General features: G+C 36.2%; 1 protein-coding gene and 2 long non-coding RNA genes across 4 annotated transcripts in view; 1 reads left to right on the top strand and 2 right to left on the bottom strand.

Moving 5' to 3' along the window:
- The window catches only part of GDA (guanine deaminase), a 43,064-nt gene that overhangs the window by 15,654 nt on the left and 13,103 nt on the right, over positions 1–14,307 (top strand). For both annotated transcript variants that reach the window (XR_014025145.1, XM_081317861.1), the window contains exons 3-7: positions 3,286–3,457; positions 5,699–5,786; positions 6,938–7,043; positions 10,638–10,665; positions 11,902–12,009. Coding sequence is in view for 1 of the 2 variants with exons in the window: in XM_081317861.1 (XP_081173987.1) it covers positions 3,286–3,457; positions 5,699–5,786; positions 6,938–7,043; positions 10,638–10,665; positions 11,902–12,009 (502 nt within the window). In the remaining variant the exon portion in view is untranslated. The remainder of the gene's footprint in view (positions 1–3,285; positions 3,458–5,698; positions 5,787–6,937; positions 7,044–10,637; positions 10,666–11,901; positions 12,010–14,307) is intronic.
- On the bottom strand, positions 611–9,098 carry LOC308662260. Its single transcript, XR_014025150.1, has 3 exons — positions 8,232–9,098; positions 2,463–2,527; positions 611–747 (listed from the first exon to the last, which is right to left on the bottom strand). It is a non-coding gene; the product is annotated as an uncharacterized lncRNA (long non-coding RNA).
- Positions 10,556–13,707, bottom strand: LOC308662263. The gene is made up of 3 exons (XR_014025152.1): positions 13,628–13,707; positions 13,131–13,223; positions 10,556–10,653 (listed from the first exon to the last, which is right to left on the bottom strand). It is a non-coding gene; the product is annotated as an uncharacterized lncRNA (long non-coding RNA).

Genomic DNA, 14,307 nt, shown 5'->3' with positions numbered 1-14,307 from the left:
ACAATCTTACTGCACAAGAAATTATAATTTGAAATACTTTCTATTTATCTATGATGTCAAGGGTTCCTTTGAAGAAAAATGTTATTATCTGAACCTGACTTGATGTTTGAACCAGAAATTATTCCTATCTTTCATTCCTTCTCTGGAATTTATATTAAAATGTCTTATCTATTTTTGTGGGCAGAGAATGCCAGGATGTTTAACAACTATGGCAATCATTCAACAGTTATTTTTACTACTCACTCACCTTAAGTCAATGAGATTTCCCAGTTTACTTCCCAGTTTACTTCCCAGGCATAATGTCCGTATTGACAATTTCTTCAGGTGCCTTACTGCACACTATAGTTACTTCTATCAACAGATTCAGCAGAATGTCATTTGCCAGTGGAAAGGCAGGTTTTAGGTAAATCCTAGACCAGCCTTTCTCAATCTTGGCAACTTTACAATGGATGAACAGCAGCCAGAGAAATTATGGGAACTGAAACCCTCCCATCTTAAAGTTGCCAAGGTTAAAAAAAACTCTGCAGAGTTTTTACATTATCACAGAGTTCAAGAGTGCTCAAACTAGTACATAATAATTCTGAACATAATTGCAATAAATTCTTAAATACCATGCAAGTACCAGCTTTGATTGAAGCAGTTTATTTTGGGCATAATCCATGTAGTGGCTATGACAATTTATGTTTACAATGACTTTCACTTCATTAGCACTGAACAGCTTTTTTAAATAAACACTTTAGTCCTGCCCTGTAGCAAAACATGAGGAAAAAACAAAAGACAATGAAGTTACATAAGAAACACTGTGTCCTTCAGCAAATTTTAGATGAAGTGACTTCTGGATAAAGTTTCTTAACAATTGTTTATAAAAGCCATTAGCAGATAAATCATGTAGAATTATAATATCATGTATAAAACCATGATAAATGGTTAAGACTTTTTGGTGTTCTGATCAATTAGCACCAGATACTCAAAACATATAATACACATGAATAATAAAATGAACTAAACAATGGCAGAAGCAAAACAAACAACAACCTGTCCCAAAATTCTTCACTTAAACATTCAGAATTTGTCAAGTCAGCATCTTTGCTACAACCTCTCATAATCCATTATTTCTGGAGGCAAAATTAATTAGAAAGACTGAATTATAGAAAAGGCTTACAAACCACTCAGGTCTGTTTCCTGGCTAAGAGCCCCCTTTTCAGCTCAAACAGCCCTGATGCACTCAGGCTATTGCAGGGATATGCAATCTCAGCAATTTAAAGGCTTATGGACTTCAACTCCCAGAATTCCCCAACCAGCTGGCTTGGAAATTCTGGGAGTTAAACTGCACAGGTCTTAAAGTTGCAAAGGCTGGACACCCCTAGTCTACTGCTTTCTAATCTGCTATGATACAGTGCAATGAAAACAAACCCTGATTCCTCTAGCGTACAGCCATCCTAAGTCAACTTTTCTTCTCAACCCTTCCTCCATTCACATTACTCCAATATTATAGGACAGGTTGACTGCTATCATATTTTTTGTCTCCTAATTCTTTATTCATCCAGAAATAATGGTACCTGTGTAGTGCAGAGAAGAATAGACCAAATACAGGTAGTCCTCGACTTATTACCACAATTGAACCCAAAATTTTGATTGCTAAGCAAGAGAGTTGTTAAGTGAGATTTTGCCCCACTTTACAACCTTTCTTGCCACAGCTGTTAAGGGAATCACTGTGTTTCTTAAGTGAAACTGTCTTCCTCATTGATTTTGCTTGTCAGATCACAAAAGATGATCACATGACTCTGTGGCACAACAACCATTATAAATATGAACCAATTGCCAAGTGTCTGAATTTTGATCATGTGACCATAAGGATGTTGCAACAGTTGTATGAAAAACGGTTGTAAGTCACTTTTTTAAAGTGCCATTGTAACTTTGAACAGTCCCTAAGCTTGTAAGTCAAGGACTACCCGTATACCATGCCTTATTAATAGCTTGAAGATGACATAATTTGTATAGCAGGCTTTATTATTTCAGCATCTGTCCACCCTCACCATTTTGTAGATCTTTGTGAAACAGTTTATTATAAGCAGAAGCTGAAACTGCTTTTGTCCTTTCCCACATCTTGGCACTTAACTTTTATGTACATTTTGTGGGAAACAGTAGTTTGTGAAGGCATGCTAGCCATATTTTTGTATTCCTCCCATACAGTACCAACAAACATTTTAAAAACGTCAAATCCTCTTCACCCAAATCATGTTTTTGCAAGTCTTTGCAAGCACTGGAATTAGGTTGACTCACTCTTGTTAAGGTTTAGTCATTGTTAAATTGCTATTATTGTCATATTTTGTTGTTGTAAACAGAGTTTTTTGAACAGAAACTTTCAAACTTAGAAAAGAGTATAAATATCATTTCTAATTAGACAACTCATAAAGTGTAGTGGTTAAAATGTTAAGTAGGAGTGACAAATGCATACTCACCCACAGAAGTTCATTGTTTGACTTTAATCCACTCATTCTCTCTCAACCCAACCTATTTCAACAAACTGAGTTATTGTGGGGGGAAAAACAGAAAGAGGAAGTGTAAGTAAATCCTATCAAGTTCTTTAATGAAAATGAGATGTAAAATAAATATATTAATGATATCAAACATGTAGAAGAGTGGCAGAACCAGTTTCCTATATGCGTATACAAATTATAACTATATAGCCACAGTACCAAAGGCTTGCATAATGTATGACCTATCCCAATCTCTCCATTTATCAGTATTGACCACATATAAGTTAATATGGCATTTGTTCATGTGAAAAGGTAATGATTCCTTACCCCACTGGAGAAGAGCCTAATGCTGGGAAAGATTGAGGGCAATAGAAGAAGGGGACGACAGAGAATGAGGTGGCTGGAGGGAGTCACTGAAGCAGTAGGCGTGAGCTTAAGTGGACTCCAGAAGGTGGTAGAGGACAGGAAGGCCTGGAGGAACGTTGTCCATGGGGTCACGATGGGTCAGACATGACTTCGCAACTAACAACAGCAATATATATATTCTTCAGATGCTTTGGTTTCAAGCTAAGATTATTCCACAAGTATTATTAAGACATGTAGAAGCAGGAGAAAGTGATGCATGATAATGTCATAACACAAATGCTTACGTACTTGTGTATGCAACATTTGTGTGATTACATCATCATGAATATATCCTAATGTTAATATCACAGTTTGTTCCTGAAGTCACTGGATTTAATAAAATGCAAATAATAACATTTGGAAAGTTGATGTGCTTGTTTCTCATACTTTTCTTTCCCAGTGAATTCTTCATGCCAGGTTTGGTTGATGCACATATCCATGCCCCACAGTATTCCTTTACAGGGATACGAGGAAATCTGACTCTTTTGAAATGGTTGGAAAAAACCACTTATCCAGTAGAGGCTGAATTCAAAAAACTTGATTTTGCTGAAGAAGTGTACACTAGAGCTGTGGTAAGACAGATCTATCTGTCTGTCTACTTGTCAGTTTGTCCCTATCTATTGTACCTCTTTTTCTTATCACCATAAACATCTCAGGATTTTTTCCCCTACTACTATTATGGTTTACAATTATATAAAAAAGATTATTTGGGAAGGTTATGCTGAATTTGGTGTAATAATTTGATAATCCTTTATCTCTTCTGAATACTTCATTTCTACCTCAATACAAAGATACAAAGAAAAAAATTCTTCCTGATTTCTTACAGTTCAACATGTATAATTCATGAATAAACAGAAGCAGTTGGAATATATAGTAAACATTATTCTGAAGCTAGAATAATTAAACTTCTCTGTCTGCCCCGAGATAAATAAACCACGAGCAGATAAAACTAAAAATTGCTTTAAAACTTAAATTTTAAATTTGTTTCTGGGTCCAGTTCAAAATTGGTTATGACCTTTAAAACCCTTTGTGGCCTGGGACCCATTGGAGGAGCTGTCTCGCTCCAGTTACATCAACCTGTCCTACCCAGTTAGGCAAAAAGGACATGTTATGGATCTCATTGGCCAAAGAATTTCCACTAATGGGATCTAGGAGGAGAACCTCTGCTGTTGCCCCTGTCCTATGGAACATCTTGTCCCCTGAGGTGACAATGGTTCCCACTTTTCTGGCCTTTTGGAAGAGCATTAAGACCTGGCTCTATAAACTAGCTTGATTGCCCAAGAGTGGTATTCAACCTGGGGGTGGTTGGTGTCTTATGGGTGTCTCTCCATCTTTCGAACTTTGTCTATTTCTGTACAATTTTATGGTGTTTATTTGTAAACCACTCAGAGTCACTTTGTTTGTGAGATGAATGGTCTATAAATTTGATGAATAATATAAAATGCAAAACTTTGTTGTTTGGGAGAAGTCCCACTGAACTCAGAAAGACATAAAAAGCTGAGTAATTATTTGGACTTGATTTCAGGAAAGTTCTGCAGAACTAACACTGCATCCATCTGCAGCTCTTTAAAATAGCTGCAAAGATCAACAGTAGAATTCTGGGCAAAAACATGACTCCTTTAAATAGCTCATAACATGTCCTTTCTGAAACAGCTATGAGGAATCAAATCCAAAATGCTGCTTAGCCCTAGTGAACGCCTATGTTTATGCAGCTGGACTCTAAATACATATGGATGATTTCCTACTGTAAATATTACCTCTGATTTATAAAACATTAAAGGCTAAGTAAATATGATAGTGTTGTTTTGGCAGAATACTTTATGAAACACTATTAGACGCATAGTTTAAGTGCATGATTTTTAATCTCTGCTCATGATCTAGCCATTTTTAAGTGCAACTAACCTCAATGGTGAAATGGGGCATGTAGGTTTTTTTCCTTTTTGAAATCTGTGGGATTTAAAAAGGGAGCCAACTCTGAATGAGAGATTAGAAATGAGGCTGAGTCACAATTTAGCTGCTTAGAATCAATTAAATATGATGCAGTCTTAGTTCTATAATCAATTTAAAAAATGACCAATCCTGTTACTCCCCTTCCCTTTAATATACACTCTTTTTGCTTTGCTTCTATTTTCTCCGGGAAATCAAATCCATCATATGAAAAGACAAGATGCAAGTCGATATGATTTGTGAAAACATATATTTCAGGAAAAAATTAGGACAAATTAACCCAGTTGTACAAAGGAAAAAGGAAAACGAGAGTGTATAAACTGTATGCACCCAGATATTAGGCATTCAGATGAAACAGAGATAAACTAGCTATTCTGATTTAACATTGGCTATCTTTGCACAGTGGATTTGTTTAACTATGATTTACTGAATAAATTATAATGCTTAACAATATGTTAAACTGGAGCCAAGAAACTGCGTGTTTAGCATAATTTAAACTAAATCTTTGCAAAGGAAAAAGAATAATAGTTTCTGCTTTGTTTGCTGAAGGCCATAATTGAATCCTTAGTAGTTCTCAAGAGATAGAATGGAAGGAACACGCCCACCCCTGAAAGATAGAACCCTAGCACACATTAGATATACTGTTAATACACAGCTAAGAATTTAAAAAAAAAAAAATAGATGACATGAGGTAATATAATAAAGGTATTTTTTTCTATAATGTCTATAATAATATTTTTGTCCTAACAATTGTCACTGATTATATACAGTAGACAGGGTTATTTTAGAAAATGGTAGCATTATTCACTGCATTATTTTTCCCTGAAACAAATAAATTGTGAGGTTTTTTTGTTTTTGTTTTACAGAGGCGAACACTCAAGAATGGTACAACTACAGCTTGCTATTTTGCCACAATTCACACAGATGCTGCTTTGCTTCTGGCTGACATTATAGGTAAGATTGTAACACTGTCGAGAACTTTTAGAATGGGCTAGCAGAAAATAAATTGGGATTTATTGGTCTGTGATTAAAAGTAGATTGGTAAGGCTTTCTAAGTACAATTATCTGATAATAACAATAATTAAAATGTATTTCCTTCTCAAATTAGTTGCCAGTAAAAAAACACAGGAAGGAAAATCAGGAATATTATTGATTTCAAATTCCTGAACTTAACTTTTTTTTTCTTAGTATGTGTCTGTGTGTCCACATGACTATTTTGTATCTGGTTTCTGGTTAGTGGAACTTGAGAATTTTATGTTAAAAAAGGTAAACAAAAATTGCAAATAGATCCTACTTTTACAGGTAATGAGAAATTTTCAGACGCTCCAAGTATAGTTCAGATTGCCTTTGTCACTGTAGACTGGATCAATTAATGATATTCCTGTGTTCCCTTATAACACACTTCAATCCTTCAATTTCTATATAGTTAATAATATAGGGATTTATTTTCTGGAGTCTTCACTCACTCAAGCTGTACATTCTGTTTCAATAGCAGTGAATAAATTTTACTAGGAAACTTCCCAACTAGATATGAAAATAGTCATTCTTTGCTGTTAGTCAATAAAGGCTGCATTCATCTGTCAAAGTTAACACAAATTCATCTAATTACCAAAAACAAACCAATAAATCCCAATTAAGTTTGTGGTTTTCATTCTTAACATGAGAAAATGTTTCCATAAAATATACATTTTTCTACTGTTACTTTTATTTACCTTCTACTACTTATATAGCATTTTTCAATGTTTGAAGCACTTTGTTCTGCTTTCAATTTCTCTATACTGTGTATAGATAAAATAAGTTTTAACTAAGGAACTTATAGCTCACATCTCACAGTGGTAACAGTAGATCCTATATTTTGTAAACACTTGCTTTCAGGGGGTGGGGGAATTGTAACAGTGTGGCTAAAAAGACAAAAACTACACAGGGAGATAATTATGAATTGCATAGAACTCTTTCTATACTATTCCATTCCAAATGAGTGCCTAAAATTGTGAGGTATGCTTGTAATGTCAGAAATTATTGGTAATTTTTTTTAAAAAAAAGACCTGTTAAAAATGAGAATCAAGAAAATTATTCTTAATCTTGTTCTGCTTCATATCTTATAGATAAATTTGGTCAGAGGGCATTTGTGGGTAAAGTTTGCATGGATATCAACGAAAGCTTCCCAGAATACAAGGAGGCCACCAAAGAATCAATTGAGGAAACTGAAAGGTAATCCAGATAGTTCTTCCTGTATGATTTTAGCAGCAATATTTTTTAAGAATGATGAAAGAAAGAGGACAAGGATTATCAAAAATTAACATGTGGCATCTGTTTGTATTTTACTTGTTACTAATAGGCTCCTACTACAGTAGGAATAATGTCACAGTATTTGGGATTTTCTCAGACACGTTGCCAAAATAAAGTCCTTGAAAAAAGAAGAAAAAGCAGCTATAGAGAAACTAATGCCTGTATTGATGTAGCAACAGCAATAACATTTAGACTTATATAGTGCTTTCCAGCCCTGTCTAAATATTTTGCAGAATCAGCATATTGCTCCCAAAAGTCTGGGTCCTCATTTTACTGACCTCAGAAGGATAGAAGGCTGAGCCAACCTTGAGCTGGTCATTCACTGCTGGCAGTGGAATGAGGAGTTAGCCTGCAATACTGCATTCTCACTACTGTGCCAACATTTATTTATTTATTAATGGGATTTATATCCCGCCCTATCTCCCGAAGGACTCAGGGCGGCTAACAACAAAACATATAATAAGTACAGAAAATAAAAAAATAAAATTAAAATCATCTGTGCAATAAATTAAAATTAAAAACTAAAAATAAATTAAAAATTGTAAATATAATTAATTAAAATGCCTGTCAGTCCAGGTCAGCCTGGTGGAATAGGAGTGTTTTGAGGCCGCGGCGAAAGGATTGGAGATTTTGGGCCATCCGAAGCTCAGGGGGGAGCTGATTCCATAGGACTGGCGCTCCCACAGAGAAGGCCCTCCCCCTGGGGGTCGCCAGCCGACATTGCCTAGCTGACGGTACCCTGAGGAGGCCTTCTCTGTGTGAGCGTACTGGGCGATGGGAATTCGTTCCCGGCAGCAGATGGTCCTGTAAGTATCCCGGGCCTAAGCCATGTAGGGCTTTAAAGGTAAGTACCAGCACCTTAAATCTCACCCGGAGGGCAACCGGTAGCCAATGCAGCTCGCGCAGGAGGGGTGTAACAACATGGCTCTTATGTAACACATTTATGTTCATATAACTTTTCTAAAATCTTAAAGGTCATTGAACTGAACTCAAGGCTCATGTGTGGATAACATAAAGGTATAAGCAGAGTAATGCTACACTTTTATGAAAGTTCAAGTATTAAAGATATTTATTTATATGGCTATCCAAAAGCAATTTTGGGTGACTTACAATGTATTTCAGACAGCACTGCCTAATTATGCATATATGAGCATGGTCATATATTTCTGCTCATGTGAAGAGACATCCTTCTTCTCTTCAACTTCTATGTAGCCTGATTGATTGGTTGGTTGGTTGATTCATTCATTCAATGGATATAGTCACCCATCTTGCCTTAGCAATTCCAGGCAGCTAACAATATATAAAAGCACAATCCAAATAAATAGTAAAACAGCATTAAACAAACTATGAAGGCAGACAAGATAAATCTCTACAATAACTTTAACCATAATCATATGGGCTCCCACTATCTACCTAATTCCAAGCAGGGGAACATATCTATGTCTTCAAAGCTTTTAGAAAGATTAACACTGCATTGACATTCCATTGGGAAATGCTTTATGCTATTTGCCTTGCTGGGAACTTAAAAACTCATAAGTTATGGCAGAATATATGTGTCATGGGCCAAACTCAGATACTGATTCTAATTTTGAAGAAGAGGTTTCAGCAGAACCTGTGGAATTTTGGCCTCAGGAGACATAAGAAACATATACAAAAGTTATCAAAAATAGACATCATATGGACAGCTGGAGCAGTCAGATAAGAATGACATAAGGCCTCCTAGACTCCTGCATTCTGCAAGTAGAGAGGAGAGCAGAGACGTTGCCAGGAAAGGGACAAATTTCTCAAATAATGACAACTGACTGCTGCTTGATTTAAGACCCAGCCCTGACCCTCGTTTCTTTGCTGGAAATAACTCTCTGATTTCTGGCTCTTGCATAACAATTCATGTGGATTCTTCCCATGAGGTTCTGATCTCTAGACTGTCTGACAACCCTCACCCAGCTCTTGGAACCTTGGAATGATGTTGGACTGTTCTTCACTCCTTACTTGTCAGAGACTCTGTTTTGACTTGCATGCTTTGCCTGTTGTTATCTCTTTTACCTTGAGTAAACTTTGTGTGAGTCAATATTTGAAATCAGAAGCAGAACAGTTTGTTTGTAGCTTCATTAATTCTCAGCTGACTTGGAAGTGAAACTTTAACTAACAGACACACTACAGGAAAATAAACAGCATAGAGAAACTTGCAGTCGGGAATACCCAGCTGACTCAGCAGCTTGCTTTACTCACTGCCCAACTGCAAACATTACAAGCCGTGTCAGTATAAGCAGCAGCTGCAACAGCGTCCACTCCTCACTCTTCAGAAAATGTCCTATTGCCTGTCCAGAAAAGATTGATGGGATGCTGTCTCAATTTTTTACCTGTTGGGCATAATTCAATCTATATATGAACATGCATGGGGAGGATTTTCCAACAGAAAGACATTGAGTTGGGTTTATAATCAGCCTTTTATTTTGAATTATTACTAAATGGGCCACACCATTGTTAACACAACAGCTCCCTGCTCGATGACTGCTGAATTTAGTTGACAGTTCTAAACCCATTTATTCTGACCCTGTGACAGCATACTGCCAAAGTTTGAGAACCGAAACAAGGGTGCCACTCTGTGGCTGAATATGTCAGAGCTTTCCAGTTAATCTCCGAAGATCTGGCCTGGAATGAAGCAGAAGTTATCAATCAGTTTCAGGAAGGGTTGACAGGTGAAATTCTGGATGAGCTAACAAGACATGCAGGAATTAGTTCAACTGTGTCTTAGAATAGTTAACAACAGTGAAAACTATAGCTTGAGCTATGTTTAAATGTGTGTTATGTATGGGTACACTTTGAGAGCAAGCCCACAGTAAATAACAATAAATGTTGTCTGTCTGTCTGTCTGTCTGTCTGTCTGTCTGTCTGTCTGTCTGTCTGTCTGTCTGTCTGTCTATCTATCTATCTATCTATCTATCTATCTATCTATCTATCTATCTATCTATCTATCTATCTATGTGAATGTAGGACAGATGTGAAATTAGAATTCACATTTTCAGGGTATTGTCAATGAAACATGTTAATGCCATACAAAATGCTGCTTAACAAAATAGGACACTTCACTTTTCTGATACAGAGCCAAAAGTTCTTACTTTCTAAAAAAATATGCCCATAACTATAACATACAATTATGCTTTCACTTGATTTGTATGTTATCTATTTAGTTGTCACAGGAAACATTCTAATAATCAGTTGTCTACTGTTAATTATCAACAGCTTGTGCACATTTAAGATAAAAATTCTTAGCTGGTGCACATTTGCACAGCTTCATTAACTGCCACAGAAAGTGTTGATTTCCTGCAGTCTTTCCAAATATGGGATCCTTTGGATGTATTGGAAATTAAATTAACAGGGAATTCTGGAAATTGTAGTCAAGAACCTTGTGGAGGATACCAAATTGAAATACCGGTAGTTGATTTCATGGTTGATCACTCGACCCGCAAATCCATTTATAAATCCCTTTCTAATTCTTTTCTCTGATCTTTTCAGATTTGTTCAAGGAATACTGGGGAAAAAAGTAAGTAAGCTGACTTTTCTTCTGCAGAACAGTATATATAATTACTTTATACCTTATGTTTGCGTTTTTTATGCAACAAAATGATCTTGGCAATATGAAACCATGTATTGTTTAGACATTTTATACTGAACTCCTGTTCCTATACAAGTCAGGGATTATAAGCACTCATCCAGATAGAACAACAGGATGTCTCACGTTTTGCCCGGAATGGTATCTGTCTACAGAAGGTGTTGCTTTAGTTTTTAAAGCTCTGCCAAAATTGAAAATCAAATTGAAAGCTTTAATCTATTAGAAGGAGAATATGATTAAACATTAGCTGTATTTAATTACATATGAACACTGTACAGCTATAGTTTTATTCTGGTCTCTGCATTTTATTCTTCAGTTCCCATCCAATTTGTGTGTGTGTGTGTGTGTGTGTGTGTGTGACTCCATACAGCCCCTGAGAACCAATCTTCCTTTCACACTAAATAGCTTTCTTCTCATTTCCAGGTTGGCTTCTAAAATATTGGGGTAATGTCGGGGTGTAATTCAAAGGATGGGTCATAGGTGATGAGAGGAAATAGAAAACTTTACCTTAAAAAAAAGTAGCCAGAATGACATTCAAAGAATTGAGTCAAGTTACAATCACATTTTTTTGTGGTGGTGGGGGGAATGATTTCTGAACTTAAGAACATTAATTTCAGTGAATTTAATGAAGGTTAATTTCACTGTCTCTTTTGTAAACTATTTTTGTAAAATAGGCCACATTAGTGGCTTATTTCACAGGGTTGTTATGTGGATATTTTGTTTTGTTAGAGATATGGGAAAGTATTCATCATTGGTGCTTTCCCCAAATAGCAATTCTGCCTTATTTATTTCTAGATAACTCCCCAAAGTTTATCTTTTAGATTACATTTAGTTATCATTATAAATATATGAAAATAATCTTTTTATATACATATTAATCTTGTGCTAGATATGAATCAATAGACTTTCTAGAATCAAATAGCATTGTATATAATTATTAGCTAAAGCCTAAATTTGCATACACTTGGTGCTTTATTTTTACTAGCTGATAATCACTATTTTGCTATATTACATTACGGTTTCATAATAGTGGGGTTGAAAATGAGCCTAAAGCCCCTTTTAATTATGGTTTAATACATGATACATATACAGCAATAGGTATAGCTTAAAATGCTGTTGTACTCACACATTTATTGTCTATTCTTTCTATTATTTGAATTTCCTTAGTATCCAAGAATACTTCCCATAGTAACACCCCGTTTTGGACTATCTTGTACAGAGGAATTACTTAGTAGCCTTGGTAACCTGGCAGAGACTCATGATATTCATATACAGGTAAACCATTTGTTATTGTGTTTACAAAGATGTTATTCACCCAGCAGTTTTCAGAATACTGGTTCTCTCTCTCTAAAGTTAAATTGTGACTCTCTTCTTTCTATAATCTGCCCTATCTAATTTTCAGAACCATCTATCATACGTTTATGTTTTTGCAGAAAAGTCCACAAGGGCTTTCCAGTCACCAGTAAATGTAGATATTGTTTTTTCTCTATTCAAACAAGTCAGTGAGTTTTATCATTTTCACCAACCATACTTCTGTTGTAGGCATTGCCAAATCTTTCCATTTTTCGGTGTACAGAATGCTTGTTACAGTTGTCATATATTAAAAGCAATGTTCCATGACTTTTTTTCCCCAATTTCTTATCCCTCAGTCCCAAAAGTTCTGGTTTCATGGAATGTTTATCTTTAAAATCCTCTGCATATCTGTGTGCATTTGAACCCCAAATTTTCTAGCATTTTGCATGGCCACCAAGCATAATAAAATAACCATTCTTGTAGTTCAAGGCTTTTCAGCCAGTAGTACAGGTACAACCTGTGGTACATTGGCACCTGGCAGGTGGTACGTGACCATCCTAGAAAAGTAGTAGCGGGAGAGGGGAATGGCAGCACCGCACAAGCCTGAGCGAAAGATGACTGGAGCTGCAGGGCTGTCAGGATTCAGTGGAAGCGCCAGGATCAGTGCTTCTTCGGGGCTGTCAGGGCTCAGCGGAAGCACCAGGGTCAGTGCCAGGATCCAACTGGACCTCGGCGCTGATCCTGGCCCTTCTGAGCCCAGAAGAAGCACCAATCAGCTGGAATGTTGCAGCATCTCCAGGGTCTTGTGATTTACATTCAGATGCTTGGCAACTGATTCATATTTATGACAGTCACAGTGTCCCAGGGTCATGTGAAGTAACCAAAACCTGATGCCACCACCCAGCAGACGGGGGGGAATAAAAACCAAACACCCCCACCCCACCCGCGCTGCCAATCCTCAACAGAAATGCTCACAACAATGAAAACCTTGGACAGGAGAAAGAGCGCCACCAGGCGGGCAGGCACTTTTTGGAGGGCACTTTTTTCAGTGCCACTGTAACTTCGAACAGTCACTAAGCAAATTGTTGTAAGTCGAGGACTACCTGTACTTCATCACTTTTTTCCTTTTTGGGGGGGGGTCATCAAGTTTTTGACACCTTGCTAGGCGACTGGTGGTACTCGGATGTTGCCATATCCTAAAAGTGGTACAATGGGTGAAAAGGTTGAAAAGCCCTGTTGTAGTTCGTATTTCCAACATAACTTTGAAGTACCTTTATACATTCCAGATAGTTTTTCTGGTATCTTATACCAACAGTACATTATTTTATAAAAATTCTCTTTAAGAAGATAACATAGAGTAAATTTCAGCCTTTTCAACCACATATTTTTCCATTGTTCCAACTGTAAATTATAATAAATTTTATTCACTTTATCGTATCTCTACTTGTCCTACTTCTGTCCCAAATTTCAATAAAAATTGAGCAATCACAGTCCTCATTTGTATGCAAATCTCTTTCAAATCAGTCTTAAAATGTACAGTGTTGTAAGCTGCCCAGTCGAGAAGGATGGTAAATACATACATACATACATACATACATACCATAAATTATGTGATTAACTTTAAATCTTTAGGATGCTTTAAATAAGGAAACCATTATCAGGTGTATCCCTCTGCCATCTGCTCTGTTTATTTTACTTTATATAACTCTGGACAAAATTCTGTTATCTCATGTTAAGTTAGCCATTTATGTTAGCCATTTATTTCTTGCATTTCTGTCCTAAAACAAACAAAAAACCCAGATAGAATGTGGGAACAGTGCAATTAAGTTTTATTAATGAAATATTTTGATTTAATAGGAATTCTTGCATTTTTAAATAGCTATCATGGTTCACTCAACACGAGGCAAGAATTTGCCATACTGAAAATATGCGAAGTAGCTAAGTAAGACACAGATATGAAATCAACAGATGAAGAGGGCTATTACCATGGTGGCAACTGGACTATATAGCCTGTTGTTATAGTCTGCACCACTCTTATATCCTTTAAATCACAAGTCACTATATTTTAATATTCATTTCAGTCTTTAATTACAATGTGTGGTCTTTTCTTTGTAAAGTATGATTCATTAATTTCAACTGTTAATCATCAGATACTGTAAAATTAAATGACTTCCTGCTGACCTAGTTCAACTTTGTTTTCCAGGATTAAGTTAGATCATAAATATTGGTGTGTGCCAATTGAAAATTAAGTGGAAAAAATATTTTAAAACTTGAATAAAC

The sequence above is a fragment of the Vipera berus genome, assembly GCF_964194415.1.
Source record: "Vipera berus genome assembly, chromosome: 2".
In the NCBI taxonomy this organism is placed as follows: Eukaryota; Metazoa; Chordata; class Lepidosauria; order Squamata; family Viperidae; genus Vipera; species Vipera berus.
The sequence above is the reverse complement of the archived record's forward strand: the minus strand, read 5'-3'. Positions and strand labels throughout refer to the sequence as shown.